General features: G+C 32.1%; 1 protein-coding gene across 3 annotated transcripts in view; it reads right to left on the bottom strand.

The window, feature by feature from the left end:
* Positions 1-21,327, bottom strand: part of TECRL (trans-2,3-enoyl-CoA reductase like) — a 132,115-nt gene that overhangs the window by 17,127 nt on the left and 93,661 nt on the right. For all 3 annotated transcript variants that reach the window (XM_033214557.1, XM_033214559.1, XM_033214558.1), the window contains 4 exons: positions 19,613-19,728; positions 15,202-15,307; positions 10,554-10,626; positions 5,451-5,494 (listed from right to left, as the gene is read on the bottom strand). In XM_033214557.1, coding sequence (XP_033070448.1) covers positions 5,451-5,494; positions 10,554-10,626; positions 15,202-15,307; positions 19,613-19,728 — 339 coding nt within the window. The remainder of the gene's footprint in view (positions 1-5,450; positions 5,495-10,553; positions 10,627-15,201; positions 15,308-19,612; positions 19,729-21,327) is intronic.

Raw genomic sequence — 21,327 nt, 5'->3', positions numbered from 1 at the left:
TACTGCAATCTCATAATATTTTCATAGGAATGAACATGAGCCGTTTTATCTTTTAATGTAATTGTTCTCACTTTTATATGTATTGATATTGTCTCATTATTAATTTTTGGCAGGTGCTATTTATTTATTTATTTATTTATTTATTTTGAGATGGAATCTTGCGATGGGGATACTCAGGCTAGAGTGCAGTGGCATGATCTTGGCTCACTACAACCTCTGCTTCCCGGACTCAAGCAATTTTCCTGCCTCAGCCTCTCAAGTAACTGGGATTACAAGTGCATGCCACCACGCTCAGCTAATTTTTGTATTTTTAGCAGAGACGTGGTTTCACCATTTTGGACAGACTGGTCTCAAACTCTTGATCTCAATTGATCCACCCGCCTCAGCCTCCCAAAGAGCTGGGATTGCAGGCGTGAGCCTGTAGGTGCCCGGCCGGCAGGTGCAATATCTTACATTTTTATCATTGGAGCAATAAGTAATAAATAGTCATTGTATTAATTTAATTGAAATGTAGACATTGCTAAAATGTTCCTAACACTAAAACTTTTCATCTTTTTCCTTTGCCAAACATTTATTCACTGAAAGAAAATAGCTTATGATGCATCTTTAGCAAAGCATACTTACATTTGCCTGTTATAGCTAGACATGCAAATGTGTCCTAATAGATACCAATGAAGAAATATGTTGTGATGATATACTCATGGTTTGCTTACAAAGGTGTTTCTCTAATAAACACTTGCTTTCATGGACAAGAAAAAAAGCTTCTGATGAATCTTCAAGAAAGCACGCTTACATGTCTTCTAAAACTGGAACTGTAAATTTGTGTAGTATGAACCAAAGTAGAAAGAAATGTGATAATAACATATGCTCAGTTTGTTTAGAGTTTCAGCTATTATTACTTTATCTATAGCAACAATAATAGTAATAATAATAATAACTATATCTTATGTTTTATTTGTTTTACCTGAATAAATATTTCAAAAATAAGGACAATTGTAGCTAAATATATTATTACAAAGATTCCCTTAGGAAATTTATTAACTATTTTGATCTTGGACAATTTAATTTCTACTTTAATAGATCATGCATATCCACATAGACTTAAGTGCTTTTGACAATATGAGCCAGTATCACAATGCTTCAGCATTCATAAATATTATATCTTATGATAATTTGTATTACTAAGTTCATAAATTTACAGACCTTTTTTCAATTTGCACTTTCTGCACCTCTATTATGAAGCTCATTCATACACATTTCTATGTTTTATACAGACATAATGATAACATGTATTGTGCTTTAAAAGAAATACATTTAGTGTTAATTTTGGGTTTAACTGAAAATATATATACTAACAAATATATTTTCACTTTTCAAAGTAAACAATGGTAAGACTCTAAATACAAATTCAGATATTTCATTTATATTCTTGCATAATGTGAAATTATATATCTAAATATTTTAATATATTTTATGAATTTATTTGTTGCATGAAACAATTATTTTATGCATAAACTTTGCTATAGGAGATGCTATTATCAATCAATAAAACTAATTCAAATCATTTGATTTTGGAATTTACTTAAGGCTTAAAATTATTTCATCTCTACTATGATGCTCCATTTCATTATCACAACCTTGGGAGCATCAGAATTATTTTTTAATTTATAGAACTCTCATGCAATACTGTATAACACAAAAATATGAAAAAATAGCATAAAAATAGCACCATAAAGTAAATCTCTTCAGAAAGAAAGTTAGTTTACATATACTAACTCTGCAGTAAATGATGATTAAAAACATACATGATTTTTTCACAGTTCTTTTTACATTAGATTCAATATCACATATTCTAACAAATGAAATCTTTATAGTTTTATAATCACTGCTGATTTTTATTTAAATCATTGCTCTTATATTTCTACAGTTTGGAGTAAGTTAGTTGTAGTTCAAAATGGACAATTATTATAAGTTATAATGAAATGAGTGAAGCACAATATTGCCATTAATTTCATATCTTCAGTCAACTAGTTTGCAAAATAAATCTTTAATAAGTAATGATCCCTAAAAATTTAAGTATAAAAGTTGGTTCCTATGCATGCTATTCTTTATATCAGATGCTTTAGGAAATTTGAGATGAGAGCAAAATGGCAAACGATGAAAACACACAGAGTACTAGACTTTTTTTCAGTCAGTAAGTATAAATCCTTTTATTGCTACCTATCAATGGTAGGTAAGTGATCAGAAAATTTGTCACAACCAAATCTCAGTAGACTGCTGAGAATGAAAGCACTGAACTTTGGCACCCTTTTTTTTCATGCATCTTATCCATAAATGCCAAATTTCATAAGCAGTTTCTTGGCCTTTGTGTGCTTTATATAGTAAAGGCTTGCTCTCCTGTTTTAAAAGCTATGATACGTTGTTCCCAGCATCCTCTCCACTAATCAATGACCAGTTCTGTATCCGAGGTTCTTTTCAGCTAAATATTACAAAAAGAGGTGTACCTACTTGATAAAAGCATATTTTTTCTTCTCCAAGATTATTTGCATTTTAGGAATAATTTTAAAACACGTAAGTGACTGAATAACTAATGAGAACACTGAAAACACAGAGGCAAAACCAGGGAAAAGAGTTATTTTAATTACTTTGTAAGCCATGTCTTCTATTTTATTATCAATTCCTCCCACTTCCTTCATTTTGAAGACATTAAGAAAGGCAAGAAAAGGAGTTCCTTTTTGGTAAAATCCTCATTCTGCAAAGAATTGGCAAACTTTAATGGCTTCTGGAGAGTAAACAAAGTTAAGGGGACAAGAAGATAAAGAAAATAGGCAGGTTCTTTATATAAAGTACATTTTGTTCTGCAATTGTGATTTTGGTATTTTTATTTGTTGGCTTTTGGGTGTAATTGAGTTCAGAGGATGAGGCAGTGTCATGGCAATATAAAGAGATCAAATTATAAAATGTATTCACAATATTTACATCAGACAAGATTGCATCTAAAATTTGTGTGAAAAGTTATTCTGATGTCTTCATACATTTCCCTGTATTTGATTCTCCTTATTTTTTCCTGTAGATTTGTCATACCTGGACGTATCTGAGGAATCAAACTTGTGTTGAAAATTAGAAAGAATTTAAACCAAGGGAGAAGTGACAGACTATTTCTTTGAATATAATAGAGATAGAAAAAAACCTCACCAAAATCGAAGAATTTTCCACAAAATAGGAGCCTGATTTTACAACATATTACTTACACATTGTAAATTATTTTGTTTTCCTTATAACATATTTTGCTTAATATGAATCTAATATGTCTTATATTAGATTCAATTACCTAACACTAACATCTTAATATCATATATTACTTGTGAAAGTGAAATATGTCTTAACAGTAAACACTACTAAGAAATTTCAGGACTAACAGGTCTTCTTGATTTCTCATGACAATTCATGTGTGTAAAAAGTCACAGTGGCCATTCTATCTTATCTCTAAATTTTGCTTTTCTATGGAATATAACTACATTCAATATTTTCATTTTCAAGTAAGGTTTTCACCTATACTTAATATTATACTATCTATAATTAAAGCATAGGTTTTAATTATATTACTTTCCATTTAAAAAAAAATTTCAATCTAAAGATTATAGAAATTTAAAGTTTATCAACTTGTTAAATCTGTTATTGAAATAGACAATGCTTGTTATGTGCTTAAATGTGGAATTAAAGTTATCACATTTACCTACTCCATCCCTATTGGACATAGTCTATTACACCATCTATCAGTATTTGTTTAATTTAGCATCTTGGGCTTTATTAATTTTTGCCTGAGGCTGTATGAAATATATTTGATTAATAAAGTGCTATGTGAAGAGGAAAAAGCAGTAGCTTAATAAGAAGGCAGAAATTTTAAGTCTCTGGGGAAAAAAAGTATAATTGCAAGCTATTAGAATTTTGCTTATGTCTAATTATGTCTCAATATTTTAAGAAAAATATAACATTTATAACATAACTTTTTAATAAAAAATATGACTTTCATTAAAAGTTTTATTTTATAGTATTGTCATTCACATTTGAGAAGAGGGAATAAATACATACATAGCCATATTATATTGGAGAAAAGAGAAGAAATCAATAATATTATATGAAAAGGGAGTTGTCTTAATTACGCAAAAAAATTATAATCCACAATTTTTTTGAAAAAGTGGACAACATCATAAGGATAAAAAGCAGAGGAATAATCAGATATTAATCTAAAACATACTGAAATTACCAACAAATAGGCAGTTATTATTTTGTTTATCCATTAATTCATTCTTCTCTTCCGTCAGATTTACTGAGTAATTAATATCAGAACATTAATCTTAATACAAGAGGGGTTGTAGTGCACTGTACACAACATTGCATAACGCTGTTACAACACACGAACCACAGAATTCCTCTCCTTGAACAGTATGGACTATCAGAAAATTACAAGGCTGTGATATATTTTCAATATATTGTTGAAGAAATTCCAAATACATAAATACTCTGTGCCATTTTTTCAAACAAATAATGAGTTCCTGCTATGCCAAACTATATGCTGAAAAGATAAAAACAAGATCTGTCCTTTTCAAAGCCAACGCACTGGAGTATATACTTGCTTAAACTATTAACCAAAGATATGTAGAGAGAGAGAAAGCAAGAGAGGGTCATGTGAGAGCTCCTTACAAAGTGTGGTGGGTGATTTATGATCTGTATAAAATGATTAGAAATAAGTTGTTGAACACAAACTTTGCAAGAAATATGAATTTGGAGATGAATCATAGGAGTTCACTAATTTATCAGTGACAGGGATGAAAGGAGAACATGAACACAGAATGAAAGCAAGGAGTTATAGAACGTATAAGCACTAAAAAAAGTGTCAGATGAAATAATTAATGCATTTTAGAAATAATCAAGAGTCTTGGGTACCCAGATTGATTTTCACACAATTTTATCTATATACGTGTTTATTTACATAGAACAATCTAAAGAAATTGAATGAGAACAGTTTAGAAAGGGCCAGGTTTTATTAAAAAGGCAAACTCTGTGTTCATCTTGAATTAGTTAAATTAACAATTATGCCAAAGTGTTTTTGGGGTGTTTATCTACAAGATTTGCAAAAATTTTTGCTCTTTATAGGTTGTAAATGTGCATACAGTAGGATCACTGAGTATACATTTTTCAAATATTTATTGTATTTCAAATAATACTAATCAAACGTTACAGATGACTACAACATTTTGATTATAAAATTTAGAGAGCTCAAGACTTGATTATAGAAAGTTATTTTATTTACTTCATTTTATATCATTATGTGTATTATATAAATATATATCGTATTTTCTACATGGCAAATCTTCAGATACAGTCTGTTTTTCTTCTTAATAATAACAAAATTAGAGCATGAATAGCAAAATATATATGATACATACCAGAAAATTGATAGCAGAAACTGTGATTTGCCTGTTTCCAAATGCTGGAGAGTAGAAAAAGAGTATGTCATGCAGATACTCATAGTTTGGATTGTCAAATATACAGACATAATTCAGGCAGTATTTATTCAGTATAATAAATCTATAATCAGTAGAACTGTCTAGTATGTAATTCATCTTTTGGGATGATACTTTTGCAATCTAAAGCGTTGACTTTTTTTTCCAAATGTACTTTTTTTAGTATCATAATGATATTTAAATTACAAATGGAATATATTACTAATTTCTATTATTAAACACCTTGAAGGCAGATTTAGTATTTGTCCCATTTAAAAAGCACACTTAAGTATGGCTAAGCATATAATGGCGCACAAAATAACTCTCATTTTTAATGTTTAACAATAAAAAGAAAAATGCTGATTATACTAATTTGTTTTATATATTGTTGTTTTTTAACAGGTAGAATTATATGTATATATATATAGTATATAAATTTTTATTATACAAAATACATGATGTATTACTTGCCTTACCTTAAAGAAAAATATAGGTTAAGTTCCAAAGGGCAGATAAAGAGTAATGTAGAAAGCTCCATTCAAAGCAATGTTCTAAAGGCAGGGTTGCTCATAGTGGAAACGTTGGAATATTCAATAATAATAAAAATAGAATATTTGATAAACTTACCATCATGTCTATTAACAGTTTCATTCCTATCTTCTTGTTTTATGTATGTGAGCATGTAAATTGTATTTATGTAAACACATTTACATCTACACATAAAAATATTATCCCTCATTTTAAAAAGTGCATTTTTCACCTAACAGTATGTTTAAAGATTTTTCAATATTACTAAACACTCATTGCCATAACTGTAATTGAATCTTCATAATAATGCATGACACGGCTAGCTCTTAAAACATTAATTATAGAATGACTGCAAAGTTCACTTTAATTTTATGTGTGATAAACAGTACTGCTTTGAACATCTTTATGTATAAATCTTTTATTAAATTCTGTTTTTTGGGGATAGAAATTTAAAAGTATATTTTAGTTAAAGGTTATATAAGTATTTTTCATAGATAAATATTCATAGAATATATATACAAACCACACGTACATGAATTGGAAGTTTTGTTTTTATGAAGTTTATATATCTAATAGTAAAATAAAACATATTAACAGAGAATATTTGAGAAATAGAGAAAAGTGGTAAGGGCAAATAAAATGGACAAAAATCTCACCAACCATAGAAAACCAGTGAATATTACAATTTTCCCCTTGGACATACTCATATATGTTGTATATGTTTATAATATTTGACATAACAATTTTATAACTTTTCTCTTAACATAATGTTACACCAATTTTGCCATATAATTAAACATTCTGCTCTTGACAAATCACGATTGGTTGATATGCATCTGTATCAGCCATAATTATTTTATTTGTACCTACTAGTCAATGTAAGTTTACTCATTCAACTATAGTTATCAAGAATTCACACGACAGGCACTGAACTGTGTGCTTGTGATAAACTACAGACAAAGATGAAGTCAATCTTAATTGAACTTACATTCTGACCTGGAAAAGTACTAATCACATGATAACAAATGGAAGTTTGCAAGATCGATAAGTGCTACTATACAGATCTATGTAGTATTTAATAAAATAACTGAAAAGGATATTTTGTAATCTGGGAGACCACGGAGGATTCTTCTGAGTACATAATTAAGCTTTGATTTATAAAAATGAATAGGCATTAGTATAAAGAAGAGAGAATTCAGAGCACATTAGGCAGAGGACAGTAAACATATGCCTTATTCTTATTTTTAAATGAAAATGAATAATGATGTGATAGTAAAAAGTATCAAGTGAAGAGTCTAATATTTTTCATATTTATTTCCAAAAAAACAAAGTTATAGGTAGTATAAAAATAAACATTCTCTTTACAATAGGCATTATAACACTTATTATTTAATAATATTTTATAATTTGTATAATGTTTCACATTCAGATAGGTAAAAATAACCTAATAGGCCATTATTCTTTGATTATGTTGATAGTAGACATTTATATATTAAGATTTTTGAACCTACACATTCTGATTTGGGGATTTTAAAATATTCCTGCCATTGGGCAGTTTTACAATTTTGATAATGTATTTCATTTATTTGTATTTAAATATTATTCAAGAAGTTGGAAAATAAATTCTCTAGTAGAATATGTGTTGGAAATATGCATACAACATGTTTTTCAATTAAGTTAGCTTTTATGTATTAATATACAGATGCTATTAACTTTATGCAGCCAAATTTGATGAGAATAGACTGTGGTGATAATTGTGATAAAAGTCAAACACTGTTACCCAGGAGAATTCAGAAAGAAATGGGAAAAAGACCGGTTGGCATAGAACACAAAGAACAGCAGTGTCAACTATGAAAACAAAAACAACAGAAAATCAGAGAAAAAAAAAAAAATCATGGCTGTAATGTAAGAAACAATATCCTGAATTAAAGACTTCATTATGTATGCTGAAGGGACATATTTTATATAAAGTGAAAATACAGAACATGTGATTAAAGATTAAACAGGTAAAATCCAAAAGTCCAATAACTTTTCTTTTTCTAATTTTGAGGGTAAAATGAGGGAAACTATGTTGTAAGCATGCATAATTTAATGAAAATTTTCAAGAGGAACAACATAAAAATTGGATCAATTGTCTGTTTTGCAACCTCAAGAAGATAGATTTAATGCAGCAAAGTAAGATATATTAAAACAAAAATTAAAGGAATTACTGATTTATGAGAATTGTTTCATTCCATCTTCCTTAAATATGATTATTTATTAAGATTATAACTACTTTGCTGAAAACAGGTTTAATATGTACTATTTTCTTTTTTGTTACCTTGTCATACTTGCTCTGTAATTACTATTATATCTTTTACTGTTAAAATAATTTAGGAAGTGCTTTTAAATATCACCTCATTTTGGTTTAAAAATTTTTTGTTCTTATATTGTATTTGTAAGGTTTATTTTATCTCACCTAAAGATAATGTAGTTTGTGCTATTTCTACTTTGTGAGTACAGAATTGAATTTTTATGATGTAATATATAATCAATTTTTAAAATTAAAATAAATCTATTAATTATAATCAAAGTGTTGAAAAGGGAAAATATTCTATCAAAGTCTTAGAAAGTAATAAGAAATGAAAGGGAAAGTCTTTTGCACCGTAAATATAGAAAAGGGTGAAATTTTACAGAAAAAATAAAACAATAAATGGCATAAGCATGGAACAAATTAGAGGGAGTCTCTGGGTCCTGGTATTTGTCAACAATTTGTGTTAGGTATCCTAAGCCCATGTAACTAACACTTTAAGAAATAGGAGGCTCTACTATCTGGGTCAAAACTCAAGATAAAGGTGATATTCTTAGGGGTCTCCATGATAATGTCTATACAGAATTTATGTGTCTGACTGTGGATTGGCTAACCTCTTGCACAGTTTACTGCTATCTGTAGCTACACTATAGATTCTTTTCCAGTTATTTGCTGAGTACATTTGGAAAATCTGCCTATATTTTCTGAAGTTTAGCTATTCATCTGTAAAGTTGGGATACAAACAGTATCATTTTCATGTGGATTCAATGAGACAAAATGTGCCAACTGCTTAGCATTGTACCTAATAAGAAGCCTTAACAAAAGTTAATTTATAGTTTCTCTGTTAAAGGAAAAAGCAACTTATTCTATCATATACTGTTTTAGAAGTCATATTATTATTTAACACGATTTAACTAAAGCATAATGGCTATAGCTCATGTATATTACAACCATGTTAAGTGTGGACTTCCTAGGCAAGATATTCATTTTCCACTTGTCATCAGTATTAAAATGCTATAATATATTTTCACAGAATTTGAGTCCTACTTATATCTTATGCATTTAAAGATCTTGAGCATAGTGAAATTATCTTTTCATGGCATCATTTTTCTAGCCTTCAATGGGGAATATTAAAGCCACAAAATAATGTTTTAAATTAAAAATATATAGCATATTTACAGTTATTAACAAACATTCAGTTTTCAATAAATGTTTTACATATATTAACAAAATTAACTACTATTATTATTTTGTACCCAATATGGAAATGAAGAATTTTTCAGAGGCATATCTTATTAACATAGTCTGGAGCAATAGTCTGCCTTTTTCAGAGGCATATCTTATTAACATAGTCTGAATCAGTGACTTCACTTTCCAGACTGAACTAGATTTGTTGATTTTAGCAAAGACCCTGAATATTGTAACTCTATATTACAACTTCAGCCAATAATTTAAAGAAGTTTAAGTGATTTTCTACAATTAAAAATAAAATTTGATGATACCATTTATTTCCATTTATTTTAAGCATTGTAAACACCAGAAATAGCCTGCAAAAATAATTGTCAAATAAATGAGAAAACATTTAATTATTGAGCTTTACATTTTGTGCCTTATGTGCTACAATAAAAGCTGAAGAGAGAAAAGTTCACATTGAAGGAAGAAATGAAATTCCTTGAGGAGGGCAACCTTTTTTCGGGAAGATTAAGAACCAAAGAATTAGGTTTCATCCAGTGTACATTCAACCAAATTGTTCATCTGAGTCAAGAGCCAAGATACTTTAGTAAATTAAATCATAAATAGAAACTACTATGCAACAGAAAAATCGTCCCCTATTTTTGGTTGAATTATATTTAAAAGAATAATTAAATGTTTATCATTTACTTGTATAATACCTGATAGCTGATTAGTATATGATTGTATAATTATATAATAATTTTCTCTTTAATTGTTGCTTTTGTATTTTATTAGCTGTTTTTTTAGAGCTTTACAACCTACTGATATTTTTGGTGGTTCATGTAGAAACAAAATAAATAAAAATATATGAGTCAAATTGGTCTTTTAGGCCTACATAAACATTTAAAGAAATATGAAAGTAATTTAAAAAACAAATTGTTTCATTTTCTCCTTATTCCTTTATGCTCTGCTGTTCATATTCTGTATGTCATTTAGAATAGAGTTTTTAGGTTGGTCCTTTAGTACAGGGTTAGTTAAGAAGAAATCCTACATACATGGTGGTGTATACAGTGGATGATTAATGTAGTAGGCAATCCAAGAAGTAAATCCCCAGTAAAAGGCACAACTCTGCAAACAAAACAAAACAAAATAAAAGTTAGGAAAAATATGTATTTCAATTGTGACATAAACATTTATATTATATGCATGTCACAATTTGAAACCACCCCATACATTTATATTAGACACTGCAGCATTTATATGTAAAATGCTACAAATTGTCTAAGCTAAATAAATGGAATATTTCTTTGCCCAATATAATAGTGAGAGAGAAGCCAGGTAGGGGCTGGTTAGGCAGGCAGAGAGGGAGGGTCTCAGAAGAGGGCCAACACCTGTGGACTGTGTGCCTGCACTGCCCCTATTATGCAGTTAGCAGGAGAAAATATGGTTAAGAAGTTTCTGTTATACCAAGATGTTTGCTCAGAAGGGACTTTCCATCCACCCACAGAGGCACAGACAAGGACCGAGGGTGTCCTAAAATGATCCTGACCACATTATAATACTATTAGCATTGTGCTTTAACCCTCCCCGCTCCATGGGTTTCTCTTAGGCACTCATGAGTAATAACCAAGATGGAGTAGCTATAGCCAACCTTAGGCATGCAGGCATGCACAGATGCAACACTCCTGGGGGGAATTTTACCCCTCCCCTTAGGGTGGAACCCACAAAACACTTCCTTGTCTTTTCCACATAAAAGACTAAGGACTCAGCCCCATTTCTTACAACCCTATTCTAGCCCCCTGTTGCTGCTGAGAGCATTTCTATTGCTTAATAAATGCTACTCTGCCTTATGCACTCTCCAGTGTCCATGTTCCTTATTCTTCCTAGTCGTGGGACAAGAACTCAGACCTCACTAAACTAAGGAATAAGGAGACTGCAAGATTTTGCGGGATTGCTCGGGATCATGGGAAGGGTGAATAAGAGCAGACTTCTTTATTTTCATTTCCAAGAGCTCTTGGTTCTCTTTATTATATGAAACCAAACAAAGTACTGGGCCTCTGTCAGCCAGTTAAGAGTGAACAGCATGGCTGTTGCTCCTACAAGACTCAGAGGACAAGCTTACTGATGAGGACTTTGTCAAAACCTCTTCATCCGTGGGTGTTGGGAATGTTCATTCTGTTCCAATCCAGTTTCCCTTCATGAAGCTCTAGCTGTTGTGTGGGACTTAGAAGGATGTCCTGGGGCAACTGAAAGTGTCTGACTGAGGCTACATTTTGTTGTTACGCAAAGGCCCTTGGACTGGTTCCAGTCCCTGATAGCCCATTATGGTGTTGGATAAAGATTTCCAGTATTTTTCTATCACATTTTCTTTCTTTTGAGACTATCATGGTTGCTCTCCCTTCTTTATATTCAATGTTATGTATGTTTTTTGCAACCAGGAGAGATAATATTATTGGGAAAATTGAGTAGCTTGCTTACTCATCAGAAGTGTAACCCAGAACAACATCGTTTTTACCTGTTCTTAGAACAAGGGATATATGAAGATTTAGAGTTTCCTTTCTCCTGTCAAGGAGACTGACTGGCACTGTACAGGAGGCTATTTCTCCCTTGGTGACTATTTTCCTCTCCATTTAGGCTGTTTCTTTTTGTCATGAGAGATGTCAGCAATGCTCAGTAAGCATAGAAGTGTGCACTATGCAAGAAATCAATTTTCTTATTCTAGGAGGCTTATTTTGAGGGATGCACACCAAGCCCCAAACTCCTCTCTTTCAAACTTCTGTCTGAAAAGGATTTGGACACAAAGTTACAGGCTAACATTCCAAACTTTGTCAAGGTGCCTGATAAGGCAAGGATTTGTTTCTGTGGATCCAGGGGAGCCCTAATTCCCTGGCTACTAGCACACAGAATTAGCCAAGTCAACCCCTACATTTTCAAAGACACCTATTCTTACTCCAAGTATAACAACTCCTGGGCAGGAAGAAGGGACTAGTTTTGGAGGTCGGTCACTTTCATTTCCTTGAATGCTATGATCTGGCTCTGTCCATCACCTATGAGTCAAGGGATGCTCCTTAAAGATTTAAGGACACTCCCCTCCAGTAATGTTTTTTGCCCCAATTCAATTACTTCAATGTATTTTCCAAGTTTCAAGTGGGAAGCTTTGGGTCTGAAGCCCGAAAGAAGAAATAGATCTGAGGGACCACAAAGGTAGTCAACACTGGTGAGCTAGAGTGCAGCATAGGTAAGTGTGACTATTCCTAACTTCCAACCCCCATGGTCTGTTGTTGGAGGTCACACTTGCATCCACAGGCGACACCTATATAGGTTGCTGGAACCCAGAGGATACAAGGAGGAGGAGAGGAGAAAGGAGATGCCTTTTCTCTCTCTCTCCCCCTCCAAGTTCACCCTAAAAGTGGAAGACAGACTAAGGGATGCCTTTTCTCCCCTCTCTTTCCATAAGTGTAACAATCCATCTTCAACCTGCACTCCCCTTAATAGCAACCTGGATCACTGGGACTCCTTTTACCCTCAGACCCTAATGCTCACTCTGGGCAAGTCCCAACATCACTCATTTATAGAGGCCTTCCAAAATTTAACTCAGGTATTTAAACTGTTCTTAAGCGATGATATGTTACTCTTAAATCAAACTCTGATGACTGCTGAGAAAAAGGAAGCCTCACAAGCAGTAAAGAAATTTGTATATGAGCTTTGTACTCATATAATACCAGAGACAGGGGAAGGTCTTAACCAGTTGGAAAGACAGCAATACCATTGAAGGACCCTAAATAGGATCCTAATGATAATATGAGAGAATGGAAGAATAAGCACTTTCAAATGTGCATACTGGAGGGCTTACCAAAGACTAGAATTAGGACCTTATGAGAATCCCTCTGCCTTTCTTGAACAACACCCTCTCACAACCTGAAACAGCCAGAACAATTATCTCCCTGTTCCTCCTAATGGTAGTTAGGGTTAACACTCCAGAGTGGGGAATGAGAGAGGAGGCTGATTTGGCAGATAGAGATGGAGGGTCTTGCAAGAGGGACAATGCCTACAAGAACACACCTGTACCACCCATGTTATGTAGCTGGCAGGAGGAAATGTGGTTAAGAACTTCCCCTTATACCAAGATGCTTACTCAGAATAAACTCTCCAGCGCAGGTGCACCCGTGCAGGTGCACCCGTGCAGGTGCAGACAAGAACCAAGATGCATACTAAATTGATCTTGATCCTGAACTCATAGTGCCATTAGCATTGTGGCTTAACCTTCCCCCCCTGCAGGTTTTCAATGGCACTCATGGGTAATAGCCAAGATGGAGTATCTATGGCCAACCCCAGGCACATGCCGATGCAACAACCCCAGGGGGAAATTTAACCCTCCTCTTAGGGTGTTAGCCACAGAAGACTTCCTTGTCTTTGCCACATAAAAGACCCAGAATTCAGCCCATTTCTGGCAACCCTCTTCAGGTACCCTCTAGCTGCTGAGAGCTTTTCTGTTGTTTAATAAATCCTACTCTGCCCTACCCACTGTCTGGTGACCATGTGTCTTATTCTCCTTGGTTGTGAGACAAGAACTTGGACCTCACTAAACTAAGGCATAAGGAGATAGTAATAGTAGCATTTTACAAATACTATTTTGATATCACTAAGAAAATGCATCTCTTTGCTCCACTTGTACTAATATTAATGGATATTTGTGATATATGTCAAGTTAACAGAATATTTTAGAAAAATTTGATGAGAATTATTTTGTCTAGCAAGTAGTAAATATAAATGAATTACTAAAAATAAAACAAATTATCTATTGCATAAGATACACTAAAATTTTTCCAACAATTAGTCCATTTAAAAAATAAATTATTTGATAATTGGTAGTAACACATGTTGATTGACTGGAATGGAAATGACTCAGATTTAGGAGTTGTAGTCTATAATGGTGATCTTGAACTGATGTGATTAATTGTACTATTTTCTATAAAAAAAAAAGCAGGTCTAAATGACTTCTGAGGTCTCAGAATTTCAGAGTTTACTGCTTTATTGCAACGATAATAATAGAATGGCTCTTCTATTGCAATATTACAAAGCAGATATTTGACAAAAACTATGAAGTTTTTCTGTACAGACAAACCTTTTTTGGAAAATAGATTTTAAATTAAGAAACAAAATTTAACTTAAATTGAAAATTGAGTTTCAACATGTTGTCTAATGTACTTTTCCATGTCAATATTTTACATTTTTTCTCATGTTTTGGTAGTTATTTGATAGTTGATAACAGTTGCATTCACAATTTCTAGAAGAGTAAAGACACTAGCATCATATTGACAACTGTCACAATAATGGAATATAGTATCATCATTTTAATCCCACACAGATGTATATTTGTAGGAACATTCATATATGATATTCTTCACTTCAAGTGGCACTCAAAGAATCTGAATTCAATGTTTAGCATTATCAAAATTAAAAGATTCCTAGGAGTATCTATTTTATCTTGTAATATGAGGTAATGACAAATCTTTCTATAGTGTTTAGTTAGAATTAAATATATCATAAAAAATGGCATTTTAGGAAAAGAATGTTTAAGACATGCTTATACAATTAAACATGAAAATCTAAGTTTTGGAGGGAAACAATAATTAAATATTTTGCAAAGGATCCAACATATAAAATGTCTCAATCATTATTAAAAATATAAAGCATCCTTACCGTTATCAAATTTTTCAAAGGTGTGTGTCCTGCAGAAACTTTGTGAACAAATAAGGTTTCCAAAAGGTATCGGATGTAGTGTATACAATGACAGAAGCAAGCCAAGCTGGAAAAAAAATAAAACATAAACATGAAATTCCTTTTGAAATTCTGGCTTGTCTCATGCATGATACATTTTATTTTTTTTTCATTTAATATTCTAGCTATTAGAAAACATTGTTTCTGGTAGCTAAACCACAAATGCTTGCTTTAATATTTGATTTCCAAAATGTTCTAAATTTAGTAATAAAAATAGCTGTTACAAGAGTCTCCATAAATTCACTTCTGATGACACTAGAAATATTTTATACCAGTCATAAACTGTAATGTTCACACCTGTCCCAGGAGTAGGTATAAATATAATAATTGCAAATATGTTCATATCAAACTGCCGCAACTGACACAGACAATTTACAAGTTTTAAAAATATCCAAAGCCTACTTGGAATGCATTTGACATTTTATAATATTCAGAATAACTTTTTAATTGTTTGGTTGTCCTTTAGCAAGTACTAAGATTGAGAAAGTTTAAATTGCATTTTCTGTGCAGTAATAATGCAGCTTTGTGCTTTCTTTTTGTATTTTTTTCCTACCTAATATTGTAATATTTTGTCTCTTTGTGTGTTTGTTTGTGTTGTACTCTAAGTTACCACTTCTTCTTATCATTTTTATATAATTATTATCTTAAAAGTAAATGTAAAATGTGACTGATTTACAGTGGTGTATTTTTCTGAATGTACTATAAAGAATGTATTTTTCATTAAGATTTGCACCTATTTTGTTATACATAAAAATGTGAAATCTCAAAACTTTGGTTGCTGTTAAAGAAATCAATACGGATGAAAGATGACATACTTTTTGTGTGTTGTTTGTTTTTGTTTTTAGAAACAGGATCTTGCTCTGTTGTCCAGGCTGTAGTGCAGTGGCATGATCATGGCTTAAACTCTCAGGCTCCAGCAATCCTCCCACCTCAGCTTCCTAAGTAACTAGACTATAGGCCCATGCCACCATGCTTGGCTAATTTTTTTGTATTTTTTTGTAGGAACGGGTTAAACCTTATTGCCCAGGCTAGTCTCAAACTCCTGGGCTCAAGTAATCAACATGCCTGGGGCTCCCAACGGGCTGGGATTACAGGCATGAGACACCACACCCAACTGATGACATACTTTAACCAGTAAAGATTGAGCATAAAAATCAGCATATCATTTACTCTATATAATAATAAAATCAGACATTGAATTTATTTATAAATTGGGAGTTGATTTTAGTGGAAACGATTTCTGGTATGAGTAGGGTGTATCTAGGAAAAACAAATAATAAACACTAACCTGGCTAAGTCAGTAGCAAATTTCTCGTTATTCGTAAATTAATAAAAACAAAAGTTTGCACCTATTACGTAACATAAATGTTTTATGTGGTGGTGATACCTATAAGTATAATGGTAGACAAATTCTGAAAAAGGTGACAGAGCAAGGAATGTGAATATCTGGGGAAAGAGTTTTCTAGGAAGTCAGACAAACAAAAGCAAAAGTCCAGATACAAGAAGCTGCCTTGTGAGTATGAGTACACAGAGTAGGTAAGGAAATTATTCTCTCTCCTCATTTTATTGTTCTTTTGTAGAAGTAGTTAGAAAAACCCTTGAATAATTTTGTTTTGTTTTGTTTTATAAAAAAGCAGCAATGTAGCAGAGCCCTCAGTGAGAAATTTTGGTTCAAGCTATGATCTGTCTAAGTTAGTACATTCACTTATATTACACTATACCATGAGAGCATAGAAACACCATAGAATGTACAGCTAGAAACTTAGTTTATATATATGCCACCATGCACATCACTGCATGGTGATGCACTAAGTTTGATTTTCTTTCAAAATATTATTACTCTATTTAATTATGTTTAACTTCCAAACACTGATTATTTTCTGCTGATTGCTAAATTAACTGTGAAACCATAAATAGGTGTGAATCCAATTCTTTTTCCAAACCAAAATATTGATAATATCTTATTTATTTTAAATCAAGTAAGGTTCAGGATGTGAGGGCACAACACAGAAAAGCACAGCTTCAACTTTACAAACAGCAAGGGAGGCATAGCACTACACCAGGTTTCTGTTTCTGTTGAAGAAGACAAAGAAATGTTCAGGTAACAGGTTCATAAGATACTTCATGCGGACACAGTTCCTACAGGAGATATGCCTTTAGTTCCAGTGTGTGGAGGTTTCTAAGAGATCTGAAGAACTTTGTGGTGGTTGGGTCACATATAGAAATCTGTCTTCTATATGAACTTAGCAGAAAATTCTTTTGACATTATAATATGATTCAAAGCAATTTTGGAGACAACATTTTAATGTGTTTCAACTGGACGTGGCATTTAAGAATTCATCTTAAAACATCATCATCCCGAAAATTAGGTGACAGAAGCCCTGTGGTTATTTTCTAAATCCCTGCTAGATATGTAAATTTCAAAAGCAGTTTGTGTATCTGCTGTGGAATTACTTTATATAAACTTTGCATATTTGTTATTTGGGAACAATGTGGCACAAATACACTCATCACTGAGATACTACCAAGTATGCTGTATTTGTGTTTAAGAATAGTACGGCTGGTGCAGTGGTGCATGCCTATAATCCCAGCACTTTGGGAGACTGAGTCTGGAGGATCTCTTGAGCCCAGGAGTTCAAGAACAGCCTGGGCAACATAATGAGACTTCATCTCTAAAACTTTTTTTTTTTTAAACATTAGCTGGTTGTGACGGTGTACACTTATAGTCTCAGTTACTTAGGGGGCTGAGGTGGGAAGATGGCTTGAACCCTGAAGAGTGAGGCTGCAGTGAGCCATAATTGAGCCACTACACTCTAGCCTGGGCTACAGAGCAAGACCCTGTCTCAAAAAAATAATAATAATAAATGGCAAATATGAGTCAATTCCTTTGAGAATGATACTAAGAGACCATCTTATACATGGTCTCTTTTATAAATAATTGTTCATTCCTCTCACTTAAAATGTGAAGAGGTACCTTCCGCTATAATTGTAAGTTTCTTGAGGCCTCCCCAGCCTTGCAGAACTGTGAGTCAATTAAATCTTTTTTTTTTTTTTTCTTTATACATTACTCAATCTTGGGTATTTCTTCATAGCAACATGAGAACGAACTAACACAGTAGCCAATCAGCACAAGAAAGGAGGTCAGTGTGGCTGAAGTACTGTAATTAAAGGTAGGCAAAACTTGATTTGAAGTAAGAAAGTTAGGATGAAATTAGTTCACTATCTTTTAGCATCCATATGATCTAAATACTTACAATTTGCTTCTTAATTCACTTGGAGTTTATTTAATGCATAAAATTTGTTCAGGTCTTTATTTATTTATTTTTTTCCCCAACAAATTTCCCTTCCCACATCCTACTATGGCATCTTGAATAAATATTCTCTTTCGGTTTAATTTGGCATGTATTTCTTACAGAGTGAGAGATTATTTTCACAATATGCTAAACACCACAATTATATAGAATATTTTGTTTATTGCCTTACTCTTTTTTGGTCATACTTCAAAATGATATTTAATTTTGGATTTTGACTTATAAAAAGTAACTTGTGGCCGGGAGTGGTGGCTCATGCCTGTAATCCCAGCACTTTGGGAGGCGGAGGCGGACGGATCACGAGATCAGGGGATCCATACACGTCTGGCTAACACGGTGAAACCCCGTCTCTACTGAAAATACAAAAAAAAAAAAAAAAAAAAAAAGAAAGAAAGAAAAAAAAAAAAAAATAGCCGGGCGTAGTGGTGGGCGCCTCTAGTCCCAGCTACTCTGGAGGTTGAGGCAGGAGAATGGCGTGAACCCGGGATGCGGAGCTTGCAGTAAGCCGAGATCACGCCACTGCACTCCAGCCTGGGTGACAGAGCGAAACTCCATCTCAAAAAATAATATTAATAATAAAATAAAATAAAATAAATAAAAAGTAACTTGTAAACTTTTTTCTTCCTGTCCATTAGTTAGGTCATTATTTCTTTCCTATGCAACATTGCCAAATAAATAAATGTATTTTTAGGGAAGCATTTATATTTTATATCCTATGCATGGTGTCTCGATTTTATAACTGTAAACTTCTTTTAATTATATTTCTGAATTTCCCAATTTCTCTTGACAGCTGTGATCATTATTAACACAAAGTACCTCTATTTTAAGGTATATCTAATAGTTTCTAGTTTACAAATTTGGAATCTGCTGTACATACACTATTTGTGGTTATGTAAAATATATTTCCATAAAATTGTATCCACTTTAATCGCATTTACTAACAATCTTTAGTAATATTTTACCTGCTTACTAGTTCATCGCCTCCTTAACGTGTATGTTATATGGGTGCGTGTATCACTTACTGTACCACTGGGTGGCGTAATCTTCTAGCACTCTCTTTTCCATCATATATACATGGGATCCTCAAATAAAAGAGGAGGTATATTAGCAGAGGTCCTGTGTATTCAGCCAAAAATACCTGAAAATAAAACATGATTTAGATTAAACAATAAAAAATAGATGTTTTTAAGGTTCATTTAATTAGTGAAATAGGTGAGTTATTTTTTAACCTGATTAGTGATATTGCAAATAACGACTTCCTTGGAAGAACCAGGGGGAGAAAGCCTAATATATGCATAGTTAATTAAGTATAAAGATAAATATTGAACCTAATAAACTGGTTTATTTCTTCAGATATAGTAAAAAGGAGATTTTATTTTAATAAGCAAACCATTATTAATGTATTTTTCTGTGTATTTCCCAGTCCAATACACACTTAATCTTCTGTATAAACTGTCCCTGTCAATAAATTGAACGAGCTAGAGTATCTTTTTTCTTTTTCTTTTTCTCTTTCTTTTCTTCCCTATCTTACCCTCCATGGGCCTGTCAGCTTGAATCCATTGATTTGACTCTACTTCGAATGGAAACAATTCAGTCTTCTCTATTAGAAATTTTATACTTTAATTCTAATTAGTCTAGTTGTGTGGTTAAAAGAATTAACCTTTGAGTGCTTGAGCTGAGTGGGGGTAACTTTATTTGTACTATAGAGAGACACTAACAATATTGGGAAAGGTAATTGAAAACAAGACCAAATGATTACAAAATATTAATCGGCTAACTGGTCTAAATTTGGTAAATGTTTGATTTTTTAGTGCTAAAATCATGTTAAATTTCCTCTGAAGTATTTAGACAGAGTAGGCAAAGTAATTTACTTTGGAGTGTTCAAAGAGAAAAAAAAATACAACTTAACAATAATAAATTTGACTGCCATTAACTATTTTGTCTTCATCTGCTACCACTTTTTTAAGAAAAAATTTAAATCTGCACTTTTACTCAAAAATGCAGTTAGCTGTGCACATTGGTTAGAAATCATGTTCACATCTCTGTTGAGAAGATTGTTGGAATGAATAATATATATCCATGGTTTCATATATATTCACATACATATATGTGTGTAATTATTTAAAGGTTATATATATATATGTAATTACACACAAATACATGAATAATAATTTACATGTGGAGGTTTCTTCAGTCACAATTCTGCCTTTTAGAAATATATATATTTTCTCATGTGCCAAGAAAGATTTGTGTGAGAGAAGTAAAAATAATGCAACTTCTGATCAATTCATTATAAAAAGCAATCTGATAGGAGAGACTGTAGTAATTTATGGCTTACAAAATGCCTCATTATTCAGATATAAAGAAAATGTTTGCCACTTGTGAATGTGTAATGATAGAATGCCAAAATTCTGGAATAATGAAGAGAGTAATTGTTTTAGTACAATAAAAATTTAAAAATAATTATTTCAACAGCAATTGATCTAGTGAAGTCAAATTTGAGCAAATTCTCTAAGAATATATCAGGAATATAAAATGTTGTGAACGATAGTTAACATGGACCAAGTATCACTCTTTATTAACTTAATAAAAGTGCTAACACAGATCTGAAGTTTCTTTGGATGAGAGGAAATTAAACCATAATCTTATCTCAATCATCCCTCAAAAATAATTCAGGAGAGCCAACTAGTATATAAAATGTGTTTTAGAAGACTTAATATTTTATAAAGAATATTTT

The sequence above is a fragment of the Trachypithecus francoisi genome, unplaced genomic scaffold (genome assembly GCF_009764315.1).
Source record: "Trachypithecus francoisi isolate TF-2019V2 unplaced genomic scaffold, Tfra_2.0 Lachesis_group1, whole genome shotgun sequence".
In the NCBI taxonomy this organism is placed as follows: Eukaryota; Metazoa; Chordata; class Mammalia; order Primates; family Cercopithecidae; genus Trachypithecus; species Trachypithecus francoisi.
This window is presented reverse-complemented; position numbering and strand designations above follow the sequence as displayed.